At 41.8% G+C, this 27,987-nt stretch overlaps 1 protein-coding gene across 1 annotated transcript in view; it reads left to right on the top strand.

Annotated features, from left to right (window-relative positions):
- RAB22A (RAB22A, member RAS oncogene family) overlaps nucleotides 1-26,559 on the top strand; it is a 28,920-nt gene extending 2,361 nt beyond the window's left edge. The window contains exons 2-7 of the mRNA XM_030533787.1: nucleotides 261-340; nucleotides 6,469-6,550; nucleotides 13,534-13,605; nucleotides 13,694-13,800; nucleotides 21,506-21,615; nucleotides 23,635-26,559. Of these exons, the coding sequence (XP_030389647.1) occupies nucleotides 261-340; nucleotides 6,469-6,550; nucleotides 13,534-13,605; nucleotides 13,694-13,800; nucleotides 21,506-21,615; nucleotides 23,635-23,732 (549 nt within the window). The 3' untranslated portion in view covers nucleotides 23,733-26,559. The remainder of the gene's footprint in view (nucleotides 1-260; nucleotides 341-6,468; nucleotides 6,551-13,533; nucleotides 13,606-13,693; nucleotides 13,801-21,505; nucleotides 21,616-23,634) is intronic.
- Nucleotides 26,560-27,987: the final 1,428 nt, after the last annotated feature.

Below are 27,987 nucleotides of genomic sequence, written 5' to 3'. Positions count from 1 at the left end.
ACAGTGCTATCTCCTATTTTCAACATAAACGTTATTTTATGGCCCTTCAGTTTTGCTGCACTGAAATATTTTGATTACTAAAACACTGATCCTAAGAGTTGTTCCACTTGGCTAGACCCCCATTGACTTCAGTGATGCTCTCTATAGGAACTAGGGTCAGTCTTACCATGAGGAGCTTATAGCAGGATTGGGGTCTAAATGTTCCCAGCTGTTTATGGTAGTTAAATTCCCACTGGTGTAACTGCTATGTTCTTTTTCAGGACACTGGTGTAGGCAAATCAAGTATTGTGTGGCGATTTGTAGAAGACAGCTTTGACCCTAACATCAATCCAACAATAGGGTAAGACACTAAATAAAATGTATTTGAATTGTAAACAAGATAGAGGAATGTATCATTTAATCCCTAAAAATCCCATATGAAACACATTCTGCATGAAGTAGCAGAAGTTAAATCTATCCAAAGTTCATTTCAATGCAAGAAAAATGCATGCTCTGAATGCGGAAGTGGGAGTCAGGAACTCCTGAATTCAGTCTTTGCACTGACACTGACTTGCTGTGAGACCTTAGGCCAGTCATTTGTGGCTTGACCAGCAAAACTGCATGTAGTAAAAACTGCATGCAAATCACCAGTTACATACATAACCTTCCATTTGTATGCACAGATACATAGTTTTGAATACCCAGTCATAACTAATGCACATGGAAATAAAGGGTGGATTTTTAAAACTGCTTTAACTGCCTTACAGTGTCATTGTAATGACTGAGATTTCTAAATACCCTTAAAGACTAAAATGCTAAGTGCTAAATGCAGTTTCAGTTTTTATGCTGTAGGGCAGGTTTAAAATCTTGTTCTGTTTTTTTATATTAATAATCTTAACTAAAATATCCTGTTAGGATTTCTGGATTATGAACAAACAAGCGTGTTCTACTGCTGATGCAAACATCAATATCTGTTTCTCATTCATCAAGAGAAGAACATAAATCTGTGTCCACTTTATGTTGAGAGACCATTCTTGAACTTCAAAAATAACTGAGTACAGTAACCATAGGCTGCTCAAGTTTTTAAACAGTTATGTTAAAAACAAAGTCACAGATTTTTTTTTTCTAGGGTGGCTCAAATATTTTTGTCAACTGCATCTTTTTCTCCTTCCCAGATGTTTGTTTAATTCGATTAATATAAAATGCATATTCCCTTAACTAACAAAATGGGGTAAATGCAATAACACTTCCTAATAAAGATCAAAAGTGGTTCCTTCATTCCTTTGAAATATCTAGTTTTCCTTTTCTGTGTTTTAATTATGGTACAGAAATTTGGATTAAATATAGTCATGTTGTTTAGAAATCCTGTTCTTTTATTAACAAAAGCTATATCATTTTATGTCATAAAACTTACGGACTACAAGTTTTTATCTGTTAATTAATCTACCGCAGAGGTTCTTCACGTAGGGGTTGTGAGCACTCTGCCCTTTTTATATTACTAAATGGAGTGGGAGCTGGGAAGTCCCAGCTAGATGTGGGGGCAGGAGGGTATGGAAAAGCTGTGTTGGTATGAAAAAAAGTTGAGAATCATTATCTGCAGCTATATTCATTATGGGCGAGCTATTTAAAGGTGTTCAGTCAGAGCACTAAGAGGAGGTGGTGGGGGAAAAGGACACTTAGTTAGATGAGAAACTGGGGCGAGTGGGAAGACTGAGTCTGGCCGGACAAGGAGACTGGGACTAGGAATCCATCATGGGAAGGAAAAGGGGGGCAATAGATCTGACAAGGAGCTATGATGCAGGGGGAGAATTAGGAGTGGGGGTGGATTAGGATGTGTAGCCAGTGGGAGAGAAGGAAAAGACAGATTGAACAAGGAGCCAGAAGAATATAACTTGAACTGCCTGGGCAAGGAGACTTGGGAGAGAGGGAATTAGCGTAAGGGGACAGAACTGGTACTGGCTGTGAGGAGTGGGAGAGATTAGGAGTAGTAGGGGAAACTAAGACTCGGACAGCAGGCTCAAGCAGGAAGAGCCCATGAACAAAGACAGGGCTGAGACAGGTTGGAACATATGGGATGGAAGGGGTCAAGCTTGGGCAAAACAGGCAGAAGTATCTGTACCCAAAACAGCAAAACGAGCAGAAGAGTCTCTGCTTGCTAGACCACACTCTCCTCCAAAGCCTAGAATGGAATCTCAAATTCCTGAGTTTCACCATTCCTCTGCTGTCCGCAAATATTTGTGAAAGCCAGGGTGAAGTGTCTCTCATCCCCCCCTTTATGGTCCACATACAGTCTGACAACCTACTACTGCTTTCAGTTAGTCGTTTAACTCAAGTGGTAGAGGTTTGTCCAGTAGCTCAAACAGTTCCAGTCTGGCCAATGAACCATGCAGGGCCACCCAGAGGGAAGGGCAAGTGGGGCAATTTGCCCCGGGCCCTGCAGGGGCCCCCATGAGAGTTTTTTGGGGGCCCTGGAGCGGAGTCCTTCACTTGCTCCAGGGGCCCCAGAAAACTCTCGTGGGGCACGGGTCCCCGGAGCTTCTTCCGCTCCAGGTCTTCGGTGGCGGGGGGGGTCTTTCCGCCCCAGGGTGGAAGGACCCCCTGCCACTGAATTATCACCAAAGCAGGACCCGCCGCTGAAGTGCTGGGTCTTCGGTGGTAATTTGGTGGCGGGGGGGCCCTGCCACGGGTCTTTGGGGCACTTCGGTGACAGGTCCTGGAGCGGAAGGACCCCCTTCCACCAAATTGCTGCCAAAGCGGGGAGCCCCCTGCCGCCGAAGACCCCAGGCCCTCTGAATCCTCTGGGCAGCCCTGGAACCATGTGGGTGTCAGTAAGATGTCACATGATAGAATTTGTATTTTTCAGTTTGGTTTTTTTGAGTGTAATTTCCTAGATTTAAAAACTTTAAAAGTTAGGAAATAGAAAATTTAAATTAACTGTGCAACCTAAATGTGGCCCCTTTGTGCATTAAACTACAGTGTATAAATGACTGTTTTTCAAATGATGGATTAAAATGTGTATCCACACACTTTAAATACACACTAACAATCATCAGTTAATGGATATCATATTCATGGTCTGCACGCTTTACCTCTTTCTTGTTGTGCAGCAGTGTTATAATGTAAGAAAGTGGCAGTGCTTACAATGCCTACAATAGACACTTTATTTTAACATGCTACTTTCCCTTATCCTTTGCTCAAGTACATGATTAGTTATGTTTAAATCCACTGAAGTTTGGCTCTCTTACCCTTGTGCTTTGGTATTAACTCGTATTAAGGTCATTGTAACCTTTTGTTCAGCTTATTTAAAGGAAACTTAAAATCTTGCAGTCTTTGTGTTAGACTCTAGCTAAATCATCTGAGGTGATGGGAGGTTTTATCTCCAGGGAGAACTTGAGAGCTTTCTGCTTTTCTTTAAAAAACAAATGCATTAAACTTAACTATTCTATGCTCCCTTACTGTTGAACTGTGTTGATATACTCTATAGCTGCCATTAATGTGTAACTGAAATTATGAAGGGCTTATAGTCATAACTTCTATGCAGGGCCGGCCCCGAGCAAAAACATTTTTGGCTGCCCCCTACCCCAGCGCTGGGCTCCTTCCTTCTCCACCCACCTGCACTCCCCTGCTGCCCCAGCCCTGGGCTCTCCCCCCAACCTGCACCCTCCTGCTGTCCCAGCCCTGGGTCACTGGTAACTCGCTCCCAGGGCGGGTCATTCAGCAGAAATTTTGGATGTGCACAGAATACAGACAAGATTGGTTCCCATATGGTTACAGAACTGCAGTAAAGTGGAACAATTTTCAGTTTGTGTGATTGGAGGATATCTGGATGCATATTATAAGACTGTCCTACATAAATGAGGAAAAGTTGAGATGCCTTTTATTCTTTTGTTCCACTCTTTGTTTCTATGGGGAATTTCCCAATGCAATATCACTTTTTTTTTTAAACAAATAAAACTTAAAAAAAAAAAAAAAAGAGCAATAACTGTTGAAAATAGCAATTCCAGTCCTAAAAACCACTGGGAAGCATTTCTTGCTTCTTCATTTCTTCTTCTACTTTTTCTACAGCAAGTTACAGTGGATCAGTATATTTGATTTGGCAGAAATAAAGGAACAGCTGCCAAAATTGAGCTTGAGCACTCTTGAATTTTGCGGGTGTTCAAATCTGTAAGGCAGATGCTAGATTCCCTTTCTGAATATTAGCTAAATCTGGAAAGGAAAAGTCAATTTCTGCTTCCATGGCTCAGAAGTAGAAATCCTCCTACGTGCCTGGTGCTGTATCTAAAGCTGCCGTAGTCCCCTAGCAAAGCTTCCCCTCCCCTCCCTTACTTTTCATTTTAAATTCTAGTGGGATCCACGTACCTCCCTTGCTAGGCTTCAGATACAGAGGTGCACTGTCCATTTAGTCCACTCAGTTCCTTCTTCGTGGGCTGCAAGGTGAGGTCACACCAGTATCCCTAATGCAGTTTGGGGAAGTCTTCTAAAGGGGACATCTGGGGCAAAGCCTTTTACTTCTTGGGCACACTTGTTCTCCATTCACAGTGCCACCCCTTTCGACTCGCAGCATGGGTCAGCTACCTCACTCCCTACCCCTCCCTTTCCTTGTTGATAGCTGCCAAGGGATTGCTGGGAAATTTAGTTCTTTCCCTGCTCCAGAGCTGGCTCTATAGGCAGGGAGCTAGGCAAAGGACTACAGCTCCCAGGGTCCGCTGGGTTCTCAGCTCCCATGCTGGTTCCCCGGCTGCTCCATGGTTCCACTTCTGCAGGGTTGTGAGAGGGAAAGAAGTGAGTTTAAAAAAAAAAATGTCCAAAATGACGCCCCTGGAAATGTGCCGCCCCAGGCACCTGCTTGTTTTGCTGGTTCCTAGAGCTGGTCCTGCTTCTATGACCTGACTATACTTAGAGCCCAGGAGGACTCTAAAGCCTGAGTCACTGAATTTTAGTCTCCAGTACTGCATCCTGTGCTAAAGACATTCACCCTTTGGCTTCATTTCTGTAATAGGCTTTGAGTTAGTGGACTCCTAATTTTGGTGGGGCTCTGTGCAGGTCCTGAATCCTGTGTAGAGTTCATTGCAGGATCAGGGCCTTAGTTTTCATCTCAAACTTGAAAAATTCACACCCTATCTGGCACTTTTTTTTTTTTTAATTTTTTTTTCTTAAGCTAGTGTCTGATAAGTTCACACAGGCCTTCATGCCATAGCATAGTTCAGCAGGCAACTTCAGTTGCTGTGTGACCTATTGAAGTCCACAAGACATTTTATGAGGCCCTAGCTCCTATGTTAAGTACCTGGTAAATATGCAGTATTTTGAAAGACAGAAACTAATGTAAAGAAACTGTTTGAGCTCTCAAGGCATTAACAAAATACACATGCCACCAAAAAATAAAAAGTTTGGGCACCTTGTACACTTATTCTGCAGACCCAAATTCAGTGTAACGTTTCTTTTCCAAGAGTGGATGATATAAGTAACACTTAAAGCAGAGCTGGGAACTGTTTCCCTTATGAAGTAACCATGGTAGGTGTTGGAGTTGTCATCCAACTCTTGCAGGACACCTGTAGAGTCCTGGCATTGGGTCATGGCAGATTTTTTTTTTTTTTTTTTTTTTTTTTAAAAAGGTAATCTCTTTTACTTATCTTGAAGCCCCGTCATTACCATCCTCCTGCACAGAAAAATTATATATATTTAGGGAGCTGGGGGAGGAGGAAATTTTATGGCCCTTCTTTTGAAAGTGGAGGGGATCTGCAGGTTTCAGGGTACACTCGGGGAGAGGGCTTGGGGGCAGCATGTGCCACTGCCTTATTCACCTCCCAAAAACCCATTAAATTTTGGTGGGAAGTCAGCATTAACTTACCTGCTCTCAGTCTCTGCTCTGTGGGACTCCCCAGAATGGGGATGGCAGCCAAATTTCCTGTCAACATAAGTCCAGCAAGGGCTAGTGCAGAGGTTCCATGTGGTATCCTTTCAGTAGCTCCTCTAATATTCATGTGTATTTTCATGAATTTGTTGTGGTGGTCTTTTTTGGGAGGGAGAAGGGGGTGAAGAATGCCCCCACTCACTCTCCAGCTGCCTCTGTGGCAGTACAAAACTTACATCCCCTCACCTTCAACTGAAAAGTTAAGAGAAAGGAGAGTACAAATTTACAAGGCTTCTTATCCCCTCTCTGATCCTTTTTACTGTATTCTGTTAGGATGGAGTTCACCACTGTTTAAGTGGTGTACGTTTGACCTAATTGGTGCATGGATCCTTGTCTGGATCCTTTGCACAGTAATTAATTTCAAAAATTATGTATGATGATCTTAATCAGTTTTATATATAGTAAAAAGCACTTCACTTTTTTTAAAAAAGACCTAAATTATGAAAAATTTATGATATTAAAGTTAATTGAAGATATTGACCTTTTATATATAAAAATTTGGAGATATGAACTAGTTATGCTAGAAATAGATTTTTCTTTGTATTTGCATTTTGGTAATGTTACACTAAATCTTTCAGAGCATCTTTTATGACAAAGACTGTGCAGTATCAAAATGAGTTGCATAAATTCCTAATCTGGGATACAGCTGGACAGGAACGAGTAAGTAGAGCTGTTGTTTTCCTCCTTAGTTCGTAAAGATTTTTGTGTGGTCTAATTCTGTAAATTATGCATGTTAATGTATGTTTTCACGCATGATTCTTTCAAAGTACACTGGAGACAAGCCCATGATAACTTATTTCATCTTTCACCTTGGTTATTTGGCTCCCCTAGGGAAATAAATTATTAGAAAACGTGAAGATACCCTATTTATGTAACATCTTTATAGTAATGGAAAGGTCTACTGAGACTTCATTTGGAATAGTAAGCACAAGTTCGGACACTGTTATGAGAAAGATATTGACAAATTAGAAAAGGTACAACTGAGGAGAATATAGATAAGAGGAGAGCTATAACTATCAAGAGGATTCGAAAAAAACAGGTTATATTCATCAAATGGACAGTGTCTGTCACAAAAACAGACTTGCAAGGTGGTGTGTTTTGGCAATAGTTTTACTTCACAGAAGCATTTCTATTTGGCTTTGAACATTTCTCTGCAACACCAATCATCCCAGTTCAATTGCACAAGCTAAGGCCCTGATTCTGCAAATGTATGCACTTGTGTAGCTTTACTGATATGAGCAGTCCCATTGCCTTCAATGTTGTAACTAATTATGGGAGTAAAATTATGCAGACATTTACATGTCTGCAGGATTGGGGCCTAGGTGTTTATGCACTGCATTTGAAACAATAATATTGGTGGAATAATATGGGATAAGCGGAAAGGGTGTCTCAAGGATTGGTAACTGGTTAAAAGATAGGAAACAGAGGGTAGGAATAAATTCAGTTTTCAGAGAGAGGTAAATAGTGGTGTCCCCCAAGAGTCTGTCCTATTTAACATATTCATAAATGATCTGGAGAAAAGGGTAAACAGTGAGGTAGCAAAATTTGCAGATGATACAAAACTACTCAAGATAGTTAAGTCCCAGGCAGACTACGAAGAGCCACGAAAGGATCTCTCAAAACTGGGTGATTGGGCAACAAAATAGCAGATGAAATTCAGTGTTGATAAATGCAAAGTAATACACATTGAAAAATACAATCCCAATTATACATATAAAATGATGGGGTTTAAATTAGCTGTTACCACTCAAGAAAGAGGGCTTGGAGTCATTGTGGATAGTTCTCTGAAAACATCCACTCAATGTGCAGCGGCAGTCAAAAAAGCAAATTTAATGTTGGGAATCATTAAGAAAGGGATAGATTGCCTCTCTCTAAATCCATGGTATGCCCACATCTTGAGTACTGCCTGCAGATGTGGTCACCTCATCTCAAGAAAGATATATTGGAAAAGGTTCAGAAAAGGGCAACAAAAATGTTTAGGGGTGTGGAATGGCTGCCGTATGAGGAGAGATTAATAAGACTGAGACTTTTCAGCTTAGAGAAGAGACGACTAAGGAGGGTTATGATAGAGGTCTATAAAATCATGGATAGAGTAAGTAAGGAAGTGTTCTTTGCTTCTTCTCATGACACAAGAACTAGGGGCCACCAAATGAAATTAATAGGCAGCAGGTTTAAAACCAACCTTCGGAAGTATTTCTTCACACAACAAACAGTCAATCTGTGGAACTCCTTGGCAGAGGATGTTGTGAAGGCCAAGACTATACTAGGGTTCAAAAAAGAACTAGATACATTCATGGTGGATAGGTCATAAATGACTATTAGTCAGGATGGGTAGAGATGGTGTCCCTATTCTCTGTTTGCCAGAAGCAAGGAACAGGCGACGGAATGGATCACTTGTTGATTACCTGTTCTGTTCATTCCATCTGGGGCACCTGGCATTGTCCACTGTCGGAAGACAGAACACTGGGCTAGATGGGCTTTTGGTCTGACCCCATATGGCCATTCTTATGAACTTTGATTTTTTTTTTTAAATTTTAATTTCTAATCTGATTGTTAGAAGCTCATGTCAGAAAGCTTTTTTTTTTCATTTGAAATACAAATTTTAACCTGGCAGTCTTTCCAGAAGAAGAACTTGATGGCTGCTTCTGCAACATACACACCTTTGAGGAGATGCAACATATTTATTCAAGACTTACAAGCACACAAACTAAAATTAAAAAGGGAGTTGGAGGAAATGTCTTTGTGCTGCATACTAATTACCTTGCTCATGAACTACAGGCCGCAACAACAAAAGTTGCAATTATGTATAAAGTTTTATAAACATGCCTGAAGCTGTTTGGCAAAGGATTTCTATTATGCATTAGAGTTTCATTCTGTTAATTTGAATCATGTTTGAAAGCAATGGGAGACTGCCCTACTTTGGATTCAGCATACTACATTCTATGAGGAATTATATCTGTAAATGGCTGACAATTGGTGCTGTTGACTTGTATGAAGTGAATGTTTCCTCTCTTCTGTTCTTATCCCTGGAGTGATGCCCTTTTCTTTTTTCCATGCAAGTAGTTACACTTTGTCTAAGTGGAAGAGATGAAGATGTCCTCCTCTGCTGCCCCACCTCTGACTCAGAGCTGCCGATTCTGTAGACTTGTCCCTCCACACCTTGAGGGTGAGGGGTTATTTGGGGGGAGAACATACATCTTGAGACTACAGTGATGTAGGAACAAGATTCTGACACTTGATAAGAGCATGGCAATGTCACCTTAGTTCCTTCACCAGACCTCCACTATAGAGTGCTGCTGACAGCTATTGCGGAATCTACAAGCTCACCTGCATCCATGCATCCTCATTCTCCCTTCCCCCACCTCCCGCCCCACGCAGACAGTATGTTTAGAGATAGGCAGAGTTCCTTCACAAACAATACTTCCACCCTTCCAAATGATCAGTCAGGGCAATGTGTCTCTCTCTCCTTTTAAACTGAAAGTTTTGTTTTAAATGTGGAAGCATTGATGCTTCATAGCAATTCAGTCAAATACAAACTCCCATGTCATAGCACAAGTTACTTACTAATAACCCAATTTATCAGTAGCGGCTTCTGGTGTAAGAGCAAAACTGTCTTGTGCATTAGGGAACATATGTGATGCCCCCACATTCTGTTGGCCCAAGAAAGAAAAACTGACCAAGCTCAGGGCTCTTTGTTTTTTCCACTTGCCCATCAATCAAATTGGGTAGCCACTAGAAACCATGGTAAACTCCCTTATCATAACTTCATGTGACTTGTAGGGATCTTTAATCCAACACTTGACTTTATATCAAGTACTGAATGTGGTATTGGATTTTATATCAAGTTTTCAGTGATTGTAATACCACTCTGATGATGATAAACTACACTGTTAATCACTTGTGCATCTTCTCCTTACATTTACATACTACCTATACTTAATCTGGACAATGCTTACAGGCTCAAAAGACTTAGTCTTGTAAGGATTAAAGAGATAGTGATAATGTAATGCTTCACAGAACCAGGACTTATTCATACACAAGAATAGTAGCGACATTTTTTTTTTCTGTTTTCCAATACTGGTACTGTTTGTTTTATTTTTGTTTTGTTCTTTTCTTTACAAAAACGTTTGTACGGCTGCCAGATTAGATCTAATTTGTATTTTACTTTAACACAGCTGCCTATGAACTTTCAAGAACTTAGTGTGGAGAAAATCTTACTGCAGAATCTTTGTACAGCCAAGGAACTTGATGTGCCTTAAAATGAAAGGTTAAGAACATTGGCTTGGGATGGACCAACTACAGAAAGGACTGATCAAAGCTGCTAGTCAGTTCTATCAGTGAATCTCCTGCCCTGAAACTTCCATGACAGTTTTCTGTTCCTGGGCCGCCTTCAGCAGAAATTGCAAAGTGTGTAGTGACTGTTGAAGTTTGGTAAATTATTGGCTTTCTCAGGTTTACTGAGAACTGCCATCAAACCACATATGACCTCAGCCATCAGGATTTGAACACAGTGTTAAAACATAGATGCAGTGGTCCATATGAACCATTGAGTTCGTGTGAACCAATATCATCTGTTGCTCCACATATTTCAGCTTTACCATTTGCTGTATTTTAACAATGCACTTCCAAGGCTTATCAGTGAGCAGTTCTTTTTCAGCAGGTTGCACAACTCCTTGTCATTATAAACACCTTGATTAACAATAGCTTAATTTTTAAGCTAGAACACAATATTTCACCTGATGTACATTTATTTCCCACCGATCTCCCTCTCCTTTGTCCCTGAATTGTTGTATTTGACAAGAAGGGATAAAAATCAAGGACTTTAGAAATGCAGATTGTCTGCAACTGACATATCTGTTGTAAAGCAGTTTCATTCAGGTTGGGTGTATTTCCACTCACCGCCAGTTCAAACTTTTTAATCAGATTTAAACAGTAAGTTAGAAGATCACTGATTACTTGTAAAGTATGCCTTAATTGGCATTGTAAGGCACTAAAATATCTCAAGTGTCTGCTTCCATTGTTACAAATAATGGCCTAGTATTTAAAAATGAAAATACACCAGTTGCTGTCAAGATATTTTTCCCTCTTCTTTCTTTCTTTCAGCCTACTCTCTACTTCAATTATTCATTCTAGAACCGTATTTCCAATAAGTTCTGATGTCTTGGAACCCAAATGCAGAAAGCATTAATTTAGTGTGGTGTTGACTAGCCAGCATCTCCTCTCCCCCGGTCCATATTTATTTACTCCATTTCTCTTGGTGACATAGTCTCCATTCCTGTATTCCTGCTGATGGAAGCTGTGATTTTGGATTACATCTCACTTAAATTTAACACTTCATTTGGGGCACTTCTGCTCAAGTTCCAGAAGTAATTATTTCTCTTTCATTGACTAAAGTTAGTATGAAGTTGCCTTCAACCACTGTCTGAGTTTTGGCTATTGTCCATGCTGCCAAATTCTTGTGTTATACTGACTCTCACTGGTAATTCTGTGTCTAAGCTCAAATCAGAGTTGGGCTGCAGTGCGAGAAAGCTGAACTCTTTGAACAGACAACTGAAAGAAACTGTAGTTTCTGGAAACATCTGTTTTGTTAAAGGGAAACTGTTTTGTTTTTTTTAGCTGCTGACTATTCCTAGGTGAGAAAAGAAATCAAAATGTTAGCAGGCAGGAAATGAGTAATACGAGATCAGCAAGTGAAAGCTGGATTTTTCCCAACATAAATAGACATAAAAAAGCCAGGTAGTCAAATAGTCTGAGTAGTGGTTTATCAAATATGTTTCCCTTTACATTCTAAGTACTTATGGGGGAGGGGGGTGTTATTACACCCTTCTTGGATGAGTCGTGTGTTTCCTCTTTCCCACCTCTCAAACATTTATTTTCATTCTGCTGACTTTGTGTAAAGATTTATTCTCAAAAGAGGAAATTTGGGAGCCAAATCTAAATGGGTTGGAATTTTGTTTTATAACACAGGAGATTTTTAGGATGTATAGAACTGCTCTCAGCTAAACTATATTAACCAAAAGAAAACTAGTATTTTATTATAATCAAATAAGTCTTTGTGAAAAGCTACGTTGTCTTCATGATTTTTATATCTATAGATTTCTTATTGAGTAGTAAATAGTGTATATAAAGCCATACATCAAAACACTGCATCTGTCAGTTAATTATTCTGTTCTTCCACTGACACTTCAGTGTGCTAAATGAGTTGTTTTTTCTTGCCTTAGCAGAATTTCTGAACACTGCATCTAAAACAGTAATTATTTCATAGTGCCAAGCATGTGTTAAACCTTTGCAGTTTCTTATGAATCAAAAAGCAAGTAGCATTGATGCAAGGATAATGGCCCGATCTGTGTACTGCAGGCTCATCCAGATTTGTAGCAATTGTCAGTGTTGCGAAGTCCTTAGATTTCTTGTAAGTCTTATGATATTTGGTGTATATCCTAAATCCTTTGCTTCAGGGGTCAGGTGATTGTGAGACTTTCTCAGCTTTTATTCTTTCTTAACTCCCTCTTCCCTCTCACCCCCCCACTCTCTTGGTTGAAGGGGAAAAGCTGGAAAACATTAATCCTAAATACCAGACGGTAAATAAAAAGAACACAACAGTGTGTGTGTGTGTGTGTGTGTTTTTGGAGGGAGGGGGGTTAATCTCACTTCTAAGCCATTCTCCGGATGTTTTGGGTTGGTAGTAACGTACACTGGTTATTTTTATTTTTCCTTCTGTGGACATGAGTATCTCGAAAAGGAAGAAATGTATTCAATTCACCCCACCCTTCCTCTCCCTCAGTGTTCAAAATTAGGCATATATCCTTTGTGTATTGTCTATATCTGTATAGCTACAGATCTTTTTTTAATGGGGGTAGCCCATCCCATACCTCACATAACTACTATCAGGCTTCTTTCTGTAATTTGGCCTTTACAACCTGGCTCTTCTGAGGACTATGAACTAGAGACTGAGGCCTTGGCTACACTGGCGCTTTACAGCGCTGCAACTTTCTCGCTCAGGGGTGTGAAAAAAACACCCCCCTGAGTGCTGCAAGATACAGCGCTGTAAAGCGTCAGTGTAAAGGTTAGTCATTGCTATAAAATTCAGCAGTATACTGTGCCTTCAATAGAAGCTGCCCTCTTCTTACTTGTACTAGATTCCTGCTATCCCTAAAGCGGAGGGTTGGAACAGATACTTTTCCCCTTGGAGCATTGTTCCACACCTAAAGGAGCTTGAATAGTAACAAGAAAACTGAATTCTTTAACACTGAGTGGTCTTGGAGAAACAGAGTGGTTTACAAGTTTAAATTATAGTTCTTCTTCTCTGCCTTCTTTTGGGAGTTAAACCACTTCTTTACTAGCTTTAATCTGGATAAACTCAAGTTTTGTTTGTCATCATATGGCTTTATTATAGTCCATTGTATTACAGCAATCTTGCACTACTAGCACCCAAAAATGTTCACTGGCTAGCCTTCAGCTAAGATTGCTTCATGTGAAGCTTTTATATCCTACTGACAGTCTCTTTGTAAATTTAAGGATACATTTTCCACTAACCTAAACTCATTTCCTATACTAGAGCAGTGAAAATTGGATTAACTGGTCAGTGAGCCACATGATCTTTGGCACAGCATTAAATCCATTCTATATGATGTTTCTCCCTACAGTTCCGTGCTTTAGCACCAATGTACTACCGAGGCTCAGCAGCAGCTATTATAGTTTATGACATCACAAAAGAGGTAAGAGGAGATGGTTTGCAATATAGTTCTATGTATGTTTTATTTGGCCAGTTCTGAACCTTAATTCTGTCTCCCTTCTCCATACCAGGAAACCTTCTCAACATTAAAGAACTGGGTGAAAGAACTTCGACAACATGGGCCTCCAAACATTGTTGTAGCTATTGCGGGAAATAAGTGTGACCTTAATGATGTAAGGTAAATTGATGTCAGTCCAGTGCTGGTGTAAGTTCAGATACAAGGTGATGGTACTAAATATGTGTTAGGAAGATTAAGGGATTTACTAAGCCATGAAAGATTAGAGAGAGAGAGAGAGAGAGAGAGAGAGAGTAATTAAAACATGCAAGTCTTTTTAAAAACTAGTACAAGGTGTCTAGCCCATTTTAGAAAGGCTTGCGATGTCTGCAACACTTCATCTTATTAGCAAATGTTGATCCTTCTGGGAAAGTTTAAGTGGGTTTTTGCTGACTTGCTGATTCAGGTACCTTGTGATCCCCACCAATATAAAAGAGGGTGGGAGCTGCTCTGGGGAAAGTGGATCTAAAACATGGGATGAAGTCCTGAGGAAGGAATTCTAGAGGCGGCCAAGTCTTGGAAAAGGTTTGAACTCAACTTCTTTATTACTGAAGTCCAGTTAATGAAGCCAAGCCCCAAAAAGGGAATCGGTTTGGATTCTACGTAGCATGTGGACTCTTTTCAGAGCAGGTTGGGAAAGGGACCTACCTACACGCCTCTCCTTTATTTATATTTTACTACAACAGTTGAGGTCTCAGCTAAAACAGGCAGATACGTTTTTAAAGAGCCATTGCAAAGTTGGTTGACATTGATCCCAAGGGAGATAAGACTGCAAAATTCAGTCACTGGTATTTTAAAAAATACTAAAATTTCAGTTATCTAACGAACACCAATATAAATCTTTAAGAAACATGTTTATATTCTCCAAGGATGAATTGATATGAAGTAAATGACTAAAAGCTAAATATTTGTAAGACAAATACTGTGTTCTTGATAGTGGTCCTTGGTGTTGGTGAAGCCAAACCTAGTTCTGTCCCTCCTGATGGTTTGGGGCCTGATAACACCATAAGTTGTGCACACGCTACTCCCTCTTGAAACTGATGAGTGACAGGGCTCCTTAACTTTAATCAGTGTAATACTTAAAATGCTGATGGTTTTGTATGACTTTTGGCAGGCTGGCTTAGGACTCTGCTGCCATATGCAGTGTACATGCTACTCTAGAAACTTCAATTTTATTAACTAGAATTATAATTTTAAGATAGAAACTATTTAAATCTACATGTGATACTCCTGGGGGAATTCTGCGCCAATAAATTAAAAATACTGCACACAATATTTTAAAATTCTGCATATTTTATTTGTCAAAATAACACAATATAATCACACCAGTTTCAATTATTTTTGGTCATTTATTTCAAAATACCTGTCAGCAAGTATGTCTGTAACAATACAGCCAACAAAAAAGATTCAAGAAATGTTTTTGAGATATAGATTCCTTAGTAGGCATCTTAATACAGAGCTCTGAGTAATAATTCATTTTAAACTACAATACAGAACCATATTTCCTGCACCCCACTGAAGCAGTGCAAAGGCTTGGGAGAATCAGGGGTAATGGAAGAGCTGAGGGAGAGGGAAGTAAACTGCTGGGAAGGAGCCTGGGTGTGAACTTGGAAGATTGTTGGTTATGGGTGAGAAAAGTATGGAACAGGTATTTGGGGGGGGGGGCGGGGAGGGATTGTTATGGAGCTTCCCCCATGCAGACATTGGCTGACCCTTAGCCTCTCCCATTCAGTCAGGCACATCTGTCCCTGTCCCCATGTGGCCCTGCACCCCCTCCTCCTGTCTCCATGTGGCTCTGCCCCCCCCCATCCAGCCACTCTCCTGTCCCTATGTAGCTCCCCTCCCCTCCCCAATTACGATGTGGCCCTGCACCTCTCTCCCCCTGTGGCCCTGTGCTTCCACTCCCATTCAGCGCCTGCCCCAGTCTGTCCTCCTCCACTAATCGTTATGAGCCCCTGTCTAATTCTCCCCCTTTCCCCCAGCAGCCCATGCTGTCAATGTCCCCACAGTTCCTGAGCTGGCCTGACAGATGCTAGAAGAAAGCAGATTGTTTTTCTTTCCTAGCTGGCTGGGAACTGTTGCTGTTCTTGCACCATAGCGGCCTCTGGTGGGCAAAAGGTGGAACTGCAGCAATAGTTCAGCAGAACCTTTTTCTGCACAAAAAATTAAAAATATGCACAGCTCATTAATTATGCACGCATGCAATAGCACAGAATTCCCCCAGGAGTAATGTGAAAATAGCATTGTGACTTAAGGAATTTTAGCACTTACTGCCAGTCACACTGTAATTAAAGCTGCAGAACAGTTTCCATTGTATTTGCACTTGTTTTAATTCCGTTTTTGGCTGAAATTCTGCCCTAAAGGGAAGTATTCTCTTAAAGCCTCAGGCACTGTTGTTTTTTTCTTGTTTAGGTGGGTGGATGTGTTTTGCTGGGGCAGGAGCGTGACTGTTGTGCACTGTATTTTATAAAACACAGACAACTTGGAAACAGTTGAATATGAAATTTGGAACATAGAGTCCTTTGTGAGAAGTACGTCCATGACCAGTGTTAGAGAAAAAAATTGTTAGAACTCAATAAGGTGTTTTGATGTGTTTTGAAAATTGTATTGGATATTGACAATGGACAATTTCACTGAGTCTGAGAGTTTGCATTGCTTTCAGGAGGTTGAGAGCATGCATGTTTCCCTGAAGTGTGCACTTCTCAGTGCATATTAATAACTGCTGACTAGGCAAGACAGCGTGCACACTGACAATAAAGACAACTGAATGCAAAAATAATACAGTAATAATTCTTAGAGTGCTTGCTCATGTCAATTCCATTCTAGGTGTGCTTGTGCCTATGTGTGCAGCCATCAGAGACTTTTGACTTAGCAGTATCCATAGGGTCAGCAGTGGTGCCCCCTTGAGTGCCGCACTCATGCGTCGGTATATCAGTCAATGCTGGCCCTACACCCTCTCGGTTCCTTACCGCCCATGGTGGTTAGTCGCAGCGCCTTTCTTGCATAGCAAGGGCTAGCGGTTTCATCTCTACTGACTAAGCCTTAGGACCTTGTAAATAGTTTGTTTATAGTAGTTAAGTGTAGTTAGTAATTAAAGTTATAGTCCCAGCTGGGACTTTGCCCCAGGCGACCATGCCCTGGTCTTCCGGGTTTAAGCCCTGCATGGACTGTAACAGGCCTGTGCCTGTAAGTGACCCCCATAGCACCTGCCTCAAGTGCTTGGTGGAATCACACGTGCCATATTTGTAAAAAACTTTCAGCCCAGGACTCGGAGCAGGATATTTATTTGTGAGCTCTCATCATGGAATCTGCCTTTCATCTGGCTTCCGAGCCATCCCGCCAAGACTCACCGAGTACCTTGGCCTCAGTGCACCCCCAGCACCCAGCTCTGCCCAGCACCGCTCCCTGTTGTTGGTGCCCAGAAAGAAAGCAAGGAAGTACGGCTCCCTGGCACCGGGCAAGAGACCCAATTTGGGCCACCTGGCCACTCCAGAGCCACGTCTCCCCGGCTGGGGCTCTTAGCCCATTAAAAGGTCCACCACCAACTCCTGGGAGCAGTATGGGACCCAAACCCCTGACTGCACCGATGCCTTCCCAGGCTCCCTCGGCGCCGAGAGAGCAGAAACCTCTGCCCATGCCACCAACACAGCATGTGCCACAGGAAATGGCAAAGGCTCCCCACAAGGGCAAGCCAGCCACTAAGAACCCTCAGGGGGAAGTAGAGTGATGCTGATCCCCCAAGATAAGATAGCGTCTCCACCTCTGCACTGAAGATTGGTGGAGTGACATCCCAGATCCTTTGGGGCTTGCCCTCGGTCACCAGCACCGCGATCGCGGTCCCTGCCGTCTCACCAGAGATTGCCTAAAGGGAGGCCCCGGTCTCCATCCTACCAGCACTGTTGGCCCTCCCGTCAGTCGTCCTCTTGGCATAGATTTTGCTCGCCTGCCCCATGGGAGCACTCCCTGTCGCATCTCCAGTCCCACCAGTACTGGTCCACTCGACACTGGCATTGATCCTCTTATTCTGGGCACCAGTTGGTGATAGTCAGCAGGCAGACTCAGACGGCGATGGGCCCACCGTGGTCACCAGAAGGAATTCCTCCAGCATGAAAGGGCAGTTCAGCCCCTCACCCAGACTCCACCTGCGCAATAGGGCACCTGGGGCCACATCGACATCAACGGCACTGCCTTGGCAGCACGGGCAGTGGCCTTATTGGAGCACATGGGGAGTGCTGATCATGCCGATGCCCCTTTGCACCGCTCATCTGCCACAACCTCAGAGCATCAGTTAGCGGCGCCAATGGCACTGGGCTGGTTGCATGAGGCATGCTAAGAGGTCGAGGCAGAGGAGACTGTACCCACCCCTAAACCACCTTCCCCCACAGGAGACGATGCCCTTGGGCCTCCCCTGGTGGTACAGTCGTTTTCGTTCCCAGATGAGGCAGTTGCGGAACTCTCAAGAACCAGTCTGCCAGACGATTTTAAAGAGCACTAGGCCCTGCTTCGACGGGTGGCCAAGAGCTTGGGCCTAGAGATGGAAGAGATGGCTGAGCATGCAGATACCTTGTTCAATGTCCTCTCAGCCTCTACCTCTGCCTGTGTCGCACTAGCAGCCCTCAAAATTGCCAGGGCCCTCTGGCAAACCCCGTCATCTATCCCTCCCACCTGCAAAAGGGCCAAAAAGAAGTACTTTGTCCCAGCCAAAGGATTTAAATATCTTTATACCCATGCTCCCCCAAGCTCACTAGTTGTCTCTGTGGCCAATGAAAAAGACAAGCAGGGGCACACCAGCTCAACTCTCAAAAACAAAGAGGACAAAAGACTGGACTTATTTGGGAGGAAAACTTATTCAACTGCCAACCTGCAATTCCAGGTGGCAAAACATCAGGCCCTCCTAGGCAGATACAATTTTAACTTATGGGACTCCCTCCATAAGTTCAAGGAGTACCTCCCGCAGGGTTTAGCTCAAGAATTTGGTACTCGGGTGGAGGAGGGTGCCACGGCGGCTAAGTGCTCCCTCCAAATGATGTAGGACGTGGCTGACTTGGCAGTTAGGTGGCTGCTTCGGCAGTAGTTATGGGGCGCAGCTCGTGACTTCAGACCACTGGCCTCTCCCAAGAGATGCAGACCTTGATCCAGGACCTCCCATTCAATGGGAACGGACTTTTTGTTTCAGAGCAGATGGATGCGAGGCTGCGTGGATTAAAAGACATTCGGGCCACCCTTCGCTTGCTGGGAATGCATGAGCCCGAGTCTGCCCAGGAGCAGTTCTGGCTGCCCTTGCCACCAAGGCCTTAGCAGCCTCGTTCAGGATCTGCAAGGGGAAGGGATAGGGACATAAGTTACAACCGCCACCACCCTTCCTCCTTTTGCTCACCTGAGGAGCCCGGCCTGGCAAAGCATTCCGGGGGCCAGAAGTGCTTATTTTGAGGGTGCACTCGAATGACACCCCCCCACCCCCGCCAGTCAACTGTCAGGATCCACCTTGTTCTTTCCTCGACTGTCTTTGTTCCTTGCCCTGCCTGGGTGTGGGTCATCTCAGACTGCTGGTTACTGGACAGAGTGTCACAAGGCTACACCCTGCCGTTTTCAGCCACCCCTCCCTCCTGTTCACCCACCCTTTTTCCTCTTCACAGACCCTTCTCATGAGCAACTCCTCATTCAAGAGGTCGGGAGCCTCTTGCGCCTAGGGACAGTGCAGGAGGTCCCTTGGGACATGACAGGAAAGGAGTTCTACTCCCACTATTTCCTAATCCCGAAAGCAAAAGGGGGCCTCAGACAATTCTGGACCTGCGATGCCTCAACGAGTCTCTCAAGAAGTTGAAGTTTCGCATGGTCTCCTTGGCCTCCATCATCCCCTCCCTGGATCTAGGAGATGGGTACGCCGCCCTCGACTTGGAAATAAGCGAAGATAAGACTTTTCCTCCATCTCATTGTGGGCAGATGCCATTTCCAATTCACAGCGCTCCCCTTTGGCCTCTCATAGGCCCCAAGGATCTTCACAAAATGTATGGCACCAGTGGCCGTTTACCTGAGACATCGAGGGGTCCAGATCTTCCAGTATCTCGATGATTGGTTCATCAAGGGCAGGTCTCGGGAACAAGTGCAGAGAAGCCTCGATCTGGTGCCTTCCACCTGCTGCAACCTGGGCCTATTGGTAAACAAGAAAAAATCCACCTTAAGGCCAGTCCAATGAATAGAGTTAATTGGGGTGGTTCTCGACTCCATGCGAGCCAGAGCCTTCCTTCCGGAGGCGTGTTTTCAGGCCATGCCGGACCTGATCTCCCATGTGAAGAACAGCCCGCTCACCATGGCTCACACCTGCCTGTGATTGTTGAGCCACATGGCTCCCTGTACATATGTGGTCAGTCATGCCCAGCTCCATCTCCGGTCTCTGCAAGAATGGCTGGCATTAGTTTACGTTCCCAACAGGCACAACCTAGACCGAATAGTCAGGGTGCCGGATCACATCCTATCATCTCTGGATTGGTGAATGAACCCTGGCTCAGTGTTGCCAGGAGTTCCCATCGCAGCCCTAGCCCTGTTGCTGATCCTGATATCCGATGCTTCGGACCTGGACTGGAGAGCCCTCCTGGGCGAGCTCAGCATGCAAGGCTGCCGGCTGCGAGACGATCTGGCCCTCCATATCAATGTCAGGGAGCTCAAAGTGGCTTGCCTGGCCTGCCAGGCTTTCTTACCCCATCTGAGGGGCAAGGTGGTGCAGGTTCTCACTGACAATACTGCCGCGATGTATTACATCAACAGGCAAGGCAAATCCAGGTCGTCAATCCTTTGCCAAGAAGCTATCCACCTTTGGGACTTTTATGTGCGGAATGCCATTCATCTGGTAGCCACACATCTGCCCGGGACTAGGAACATGTTTGCAGATCGTCTCAGCAGGACCTTCTTGTCTCACCACTAGTGGTTGCTCCATCCGAAGGAACCGAGAGGATGTGGGACCAGCGGCACCTGATATACTGACACATGAGCATGGCACTTAAGGGGGCACCACTGCCGACCTGATGGATACCGCTAAGGCAAAAATCTCTGACGACCACACACATGGGCACGGCACACTTAGAATGGAATGGACATGAGCATCTCGAAGAAGAACAGTTACGAAAAGGTAGGTACCATTCTTTCCTAGTTAACTTTAGTTTCCTGACCTCTCAAAGCAAAATTTATTTGTATGTATTTTCTACTCACGTTTACAGTAAATGTGAAACTTGACATTAGTGTTAAATATCTACCATAAAATATATAGGGTGTGCCATGTAGTATGGCTCAGATGCCTGTGGGAACCTTTTTGATGCCTGTGGGAACCTTTTCATTTCCTGTATCTTTTTTGTCTGTACAATCTGAACGTTTTAAACATTGCTGTGATGCAGGATGCTAGGGTTTGTAAGCAAAGTCTGGATTCCTACTGAATGAGATGGATATTAGAAGTAACATTTTTTTTTCCGGTAATTTTGAGCTGTTTTTCTGAGAATAAAGCTGTCCCTCCCTCCTTGGCTGACTTCAGAGCTGCATTCTGGCACTCTTAAGAAAACACATCCGTATTTTCCAGAGAGGAAAATGGTGGTGGCTGTTGAATTTATATGATGGTGCTGTCCAAATACTGTTGTTCAGGCCACGCTATTGTCCAGTCCTTGGGGTTACGTAAAAGAAGAGCTGAGGATAGAAATTGACCTCTCCATGAGGAATGGGATGCCAAAGAGTTGACACTAAATCGCTTTTTGAAATTACTGTTAAGCAGCCAGCCAATTTTCTAAAATTGGGATAATTAATGTTTCTGTTTTGTTCACAATGTTTTCTTTTTTCTTTTTAGAGAAGTCCTGGAAAAAGATGCTAAAGACTATGCAGATTCCATCCATGCCATATTTGTAGAGACCAGTGCTAAAAATGCAATTAACATAAATGAACTCTTTATAGAAATTAGTAAGTGCTACTTTAGTTAACACTTTTTTTTTTCTCTGAAGAAAGCCTAAGCAGAAACTTGACTACTGCATTAGTTTGTAGTTCTAGTTTGCTGAGAGTACATTGAGTTCATATTTGTCACCACTGGTAGGAATACAAAACTGCAAGATGATCTGCTGGTTTCTGGTCCTCTTATGACCTCTAAAAGCTTCTGCCTAGAGATTCTAAACCTGTTATGACGATCCACATCCTGGATAAATAGCAAGCAGGTCACTGTCATAAGTCAGTGTCATCTTACCCTATCTGTTGGTGAATGTTTCAATTAGTAGTTGAAGGTCATTGAAGGGTGATGCATGAGGGTTACCAAAACTTTCATAAATACAGAAGGGGAAATAGTATTTCCAATCAGAGTACCGTGTTTAGATTTGATATGGGGAATGTATTATCCAAAGCATAATTGGCTAATGGGGAGCAGTAATTCTGTAATTATCACACAACAATTACTAAATGTGATTTAAAACAAAGCATTTTTGTGTGGGTTCCCTTTAGGAAATTTTTGATAACCCTGTCCCTCAAATAGACCACAAATAATTTGTTTTTCCACATTATTAAATTGACTTTTACATGGAAGAAATGCAAACAGTATCCACAGGGAAATACAGCACAGTACTACACTCTTATAGTGAGGATTTAAGTTGTAATTCAGATGGCTATAATAAACACTGAACACTTATGTGCAAATATCTCTTAGCTTTGTCTTTTGAGTCAAGTAAACAGTATAAAATTAGAGGCAATCCTTGCATAGACACATCAAGAGTTGTCAAATGATTGTGAAGCTATTTAATGTTTTTCTTTAAACTAAAAAAAAAATTACTCTATGGAAGTAATTAAATATTTGTTTACTACTGACTTTAACTACAACTTTGATTCTTTTATAACTATTTAAGGAAATCAGGAAGCTATTTTTCTTATGCATTTAGTTGATTTTGAATAAATGTTGATGCTTGAAAAATGCCAAACCAGATCATGTTGTTTAAGCATTAAGCTTAGGGATATAGGGTGAGATCTGATACACTACTCTGGCACTTTTACACAGAGAAAAGGGGCCAGAACAGGGATGAGGAGTCCTAAAAGCCTAATATCTATTCAGGAAAGAAGGGAACCTGCCCTTACGAGGGGCTCCCTCCAAAGTCCGACCCATTGGATTAAATGCTTTTGCAGATATCAGATTGTCAAAGTTCCTTCCCCACTCTGAACTTTAGGGTACAGATGTGGGGACCTGCATGAACACTAGCTTAGATCTGGTACCACGCTACCATCCAGAATTTCAGTGTCTGGATCACTCCCTGTCCCCACAAAACCTTTCCCTCCCTGGGAGAGGAGAGACTCCTTCACCAATTCCCTGGTGAGTCCAGATCCGATCCCTTGGATCTTAAAACAAGGAGAAATTAACCATCCCCCCCTCCTTTCTCTCACCAATCCCTGGTGAGTCCAGATTCAATCCCTTGGATCTAAAACAAGGAAAAATCAATCAGGTATTAAGAAAAGGCTTTTAATTAAAGAAAAGAAAAGTAAAAGAAAAACCCTCTGGGAGAGATTAGCATACCAGCTACTCTCACAGACAACAGATTCAAAACACAGAGGATGTTCCCCTGGGCACAAATTTAGTTACACAAAAAAATACCCAATTTGATTCTATCTCTATTTGCATAAGACAGGTTACAAGGAAATAAACATAAACCTATTTATTCCTTTCTAAAACTTACTACTCTGATAAGAGACTGGTTCCTTGATCTTTTCCACTCAGGCTGAAACTGAAACTCTAAACAAAGGAAAAACTTCCCCCCTCCCTTTTGAAACATCTTGTTCCCCCATTGGTTCCTCTGGTCAGGTGTTAGCTAGGCTAGGTGAACTTTTTAACCCATTACAGGTAAAAGAGGCATTAACCCTTAACCATCTGTTTATGACACAGATGCTCTGTAAAAGTGGTTTCAATAATTAATGTAACTCTTGCTAAAAAAATTTTTTTCTTCTTTATAGGTCGTAGAATTCCATCAACTGACACCAACCCCCCATCTAGCAGTAAGGGCTTCAAACTTAGAAGACAGCCTTCAGTGACAAAACGCAGCTGTTGTTGACTGATACTTTAGAAAATCAGACTTGTTTTGAAAGTAGGTGGTCTTGGAAGCTAATAGTTTATGTTGGGTATATATTATTGGTCTTAGAACTTATCTGCCTGATGTTCATACTTCAAGGTCCCATAAAAATGGACCAACTCATCTGACATCTGTATGCTCACAGAAGAGACTGCAGTCATGATAATGTCAGCCTGTTTGTTTACAACATGTATAGTGTCTCTTGTATTCAAAGGGAATCCATCATCAGTTCTTTGGCCTTGCGTGAAAGGAATGTTGACATGTGGCTGGTAGGACTGAAATGTTTAATAGTTTTGTAATCAACATGATATGTAATGTTTTTTGTAAAAGGGAAATGAGCACTTTCGTGGTCCAGAGGGATGAGGAAGGGGGAAGAAACACACTGTTGAAATAGTGACTTTACTTTAAGGCTATTCTGCTACCCTTTCAATTGTTATAATGAGCATTATTTTAAATATAATTGTAGCTAATCCAAAGTACAGTGAGGCAGTTGGTTGTAGATGGCTTCAAAGTAAGTTACTGATAAAAGTGAGCAAATCAGCCCTCCAGTCCCCAGATCCACTTGCACTTTTTATTTAAAAGTATTATGAACAAACAAGCAATGAATTGTAAATCATAGACAATCTTACCTTTTCATGCTGGCTTAATCATTTAAAGGCAAACGGATACATTTATAAGCACCTATTTGTTTTTAGTAAGCATTTTTACTGTTAAAAATGGTGGTCGAAGAGAACATAGCTAAAACTCTTTCTAAATTTAAACTGAGCATGACACAGACAACAGATGCCGTCAATAGTTCTGTAAGACTTTAATATTTTTTGGGGGAAACTCTTTATTGCTTCGCATGTGTAAAGTGTTTGTACTATATTATGAAACCAATGCCTAAGTATTATAAATTATGTAAAGCAGTTGAGAAATCAGCTTTCTTCAGTCTTTCTATTCCTCACCCATTGATAGTGTCTCTGGGATCTCCAACAATTCTGTCCCTGCTTGTGAGGTCTTACATTGCAATCAGTGACCTCTTCCAGAAGAAGGTTGGGTGATGCTCCCCTCCTATCACATCTGCATTTCTGCTTGAAATGACTGGTAGATGTCACTGTTGGTGTGAAGCATGTGGCTTGTCCATTGAGCAGATCACCTCTGCAGTGCACCCAATCCTTGCTGGCTGAGGCACAAAACACAACAGGCAAAACCAAATCCAAGTCACATATGGTACGTAGATCGTTACCTCTTGGTTCCTGGGTCTAGCCCAAATAACTTTTTTAATTACTTGGTATTTTTTTCAGCAAATCAGCTTTTAGCTTATGTTGTACTGTTTTTCTACATTTCTATATCAACTATAAATGGACCGTATCCTATTATGCTATTTTCATTATTTATTTTTAGTTTCCTCCAGAGCTAGTAGAGGACTTCTAATTTTTTAAAGAAAGCACCTAATAAAGTATTTTCAATATTTGAGTTTGTTTTGATATGAAGTTAAGCCATGTCTGTAATATTTGCTCCTGATTGTAATTGGCAGTCTACCAATCTTATTTTAGCTGAAGGAAAATTCAAAGAATAAGGAGGAAATGAAACAGTTTATATTTCAGATTAAATCCTATTCAGAATCCTTGTTTCAAAGCTATCCTCAAGCAAACTATTTCACTATTATAGTAACTTGATGTGATAGAAAGCGTATTCTGAATGGGGTTAATAGGCTTTAATGAAACGTTGGGATTAAAACTTCTTAAAGACCAAGATTTCAAAACGTGGCCTCCGATCTGTGGGTATGCAGTCCTTCGAGTGTGCACTTCTGTTTGCTGCAATAGCATACACATGCTCAAACTTCCTGCATATGCAGATGGGTTACGAGCATATAAAGTCTATTGCGTGTGCCCAAAAATGGAGGCTGGTTTGAAGTCCCTGTGAAAAAAATTGCCCTAATAAAGAATCTTACAATAAAGACAGAATAATTATGTATTGGTGTGCAGCATGGTTTAACCTAAAATATATAATATGATTGAAATCTTTGTGTGGAATTTGAAGCAATAGATTATAATCATAAAGTTTTAAGTTTTGTAAAAGCTCTGATAGTGTTATATCAAAGCAGGCTAGCAACTGAGGACTTAATTATATATTGCTACTCAAAGCCCTTGCACAATGGCAATTATTGAATGCCGAACTTGTTTGAAAGTCTTGCTGTGTCTTCAGTTAACCAGCTGGCAGGGTTCTAATAAATAACAGACTGGGATGTGGTTATCCCCTTAATGAAGAGAGATTAAATTTTTTTGATTTAAAAACTAGTCCAAAAAAGATGTCAAGCAGTATACTCATCTGGCACTTCAGTATGCTTTTGTAGCAGAGTGCCCTTTCAGGATAACACAAAATATATTCCTCTTTTAGGGTTGGGTGGTGTTCACTTGGAAGCATCAGCAGCTCACCATTTTGTAATGCTGGTTTTGTAATCTTGTGTTATCACTGTAACCTCACACTGAAAATATTTTGTACCCTTCAATTACAAGTGATAACTTTTTGTTCCAGCTTCTTATCTAAAAATAAGATTCAGTATATACTTACAGTAGGCTCTGTCAAGCTGCTACTACACACCATATTTTGTTGTCACATGGTTGCATGGTGTCACAGTTCTACTTGCAAACTGTTGATGTTGGCAGTACTTCAGATGTCTCCTTCCCTATTCCACCCCAAGGCATTAGGTGCCTTCGCTATCTTTAATATGTTCCCCTGCCTTGGATTTCTTCAGGCTTGTTAATAGTGTTTGAGCATAAGAATTTTATTGTAAATCTGACAAGTTTTCAGACATTGACCAGCATATTAAAAAAAAAAAAATCTGTGAAAGATCAATAACATCTAATGCAGAAGATCCATTCAGGTAGCTGCAAACAGATTCATACCCTCTATATTATCACTTCAGTGTCCTTGCACATAAAAGTATAGGTTTAAACTCCATTGTCTCCTCTCTGAGAATAAGTAACTGGCTTAACTACACCTATAAAATATGCATTACTTGAAAAGAAGATATTTGACTCTAGAATGGTAGTAATAGTCTTACAATAGAGTCCCCAATCAGGATCCAATGAAACCATATAGCCGTATCTCTTCTTAGCAAATCTTTGATAACTTGAGAGATGACCAAGGAAAAGACTCTTTTTGGCCAGCATTTCTTTTTCCAAATACAGTTTGGCTTTTGGTAAATTTGGTCACTGGCAAGATAGACTAAGATTAATACATCATCTTCTCTAACAAGCCAATCCTATATCTTTCCTCCTCTGACTAAATCTTGATGCCTCATAACTCTTCTTCCTTTTACTTTTTTAAATCTACACATGTGAAATTTCTCTGTAGCTCTGCCCACTTGAATGAGGTATCAGTATAGGTTTTTTTCCCCTTTATGCAATTGTCTTCTGATTCTGCATCACCCACTGTTAGACTTAATGAAGGCATGGAAATGGTCAAGTTATCAGTTTACCTAAAAATAGTTTCGTGAACATTAGCTGCGACAAAGTGTCTTGTTAGTATCATGCCTGTTTAAAATATGTCAGAAGGCTGAGAGCTAAATTCTTTTGATCCCAGCTCCCAACTTGATTGTTCACTGAAATTATCTGGAAGCTGAAACCACAATAACATGAGTAAACATCTCCCTGGATCAGAGACATCCATGTAGTTGAGTGTTTTGGCTTGGTGCAGTTTCATCTCTGTCAGAGCTTCTGTCATTAGCTTTCCTGCAAATTCTAGTGTATCAGTGCATCTCATCAAGCCATCAGCCTTCAGGCTTGTCTACAGTTAAATGTATAGACCTCTAAATCACCCCCCTGAGCGCAGCAAGTTTGAGCACCTTAAAGTGCGAGTGTGGACAGGCTCCAGGCCCTGGGAGAGCTTTCTGCCAGCACTCGCACGTGACCACATTCACACTTCAAAGTGCTGCCGCGGGAGCACTATGTCTAGTGTAGACATAGCCTTCATATGTGCTGCACAGTGTTCAGCTGAAGTGACTTACATTTTTTTGTCCCTAAATAATTTTTGACTCTCTTCTTTTGGAGGTACTGAGCATCACTGGTTCTAGCTGACTTTCTGAAAACACTCTCTTCTCTGAAGTAGATCAGAGGCTCAGCACTTCTAAGGTCTCAACTTTTTAAATGACTGAAATGCACTCTTGAAAATTTAGCCTCTGATATTCTCAAAGGGAATGGACTTTTCTGAGGTAATGGCTGAAAATAGCATTATCCTCTCTGTAGCACAA

Source organism: Gopherus evgoodei, chromosome 14 (assembly GCF_007399415.2).
Source record: "Gopherus evgoodei ecotype Sinaloan lineage chromosome 14, rGopEvg1_v1.p, whole genome shotgun sequence".
Lineage (NCBI taxonomy): Eukaryota > Metazoa > Chordata > Testudines > Testudinidae > Gopherus > Gopherus evgoodei.
The sequence above is the reverse complement of the archived record's forward strand: the minus strand, read 5'-3'. Positions and strand labels throughout refer to the sequence as shown.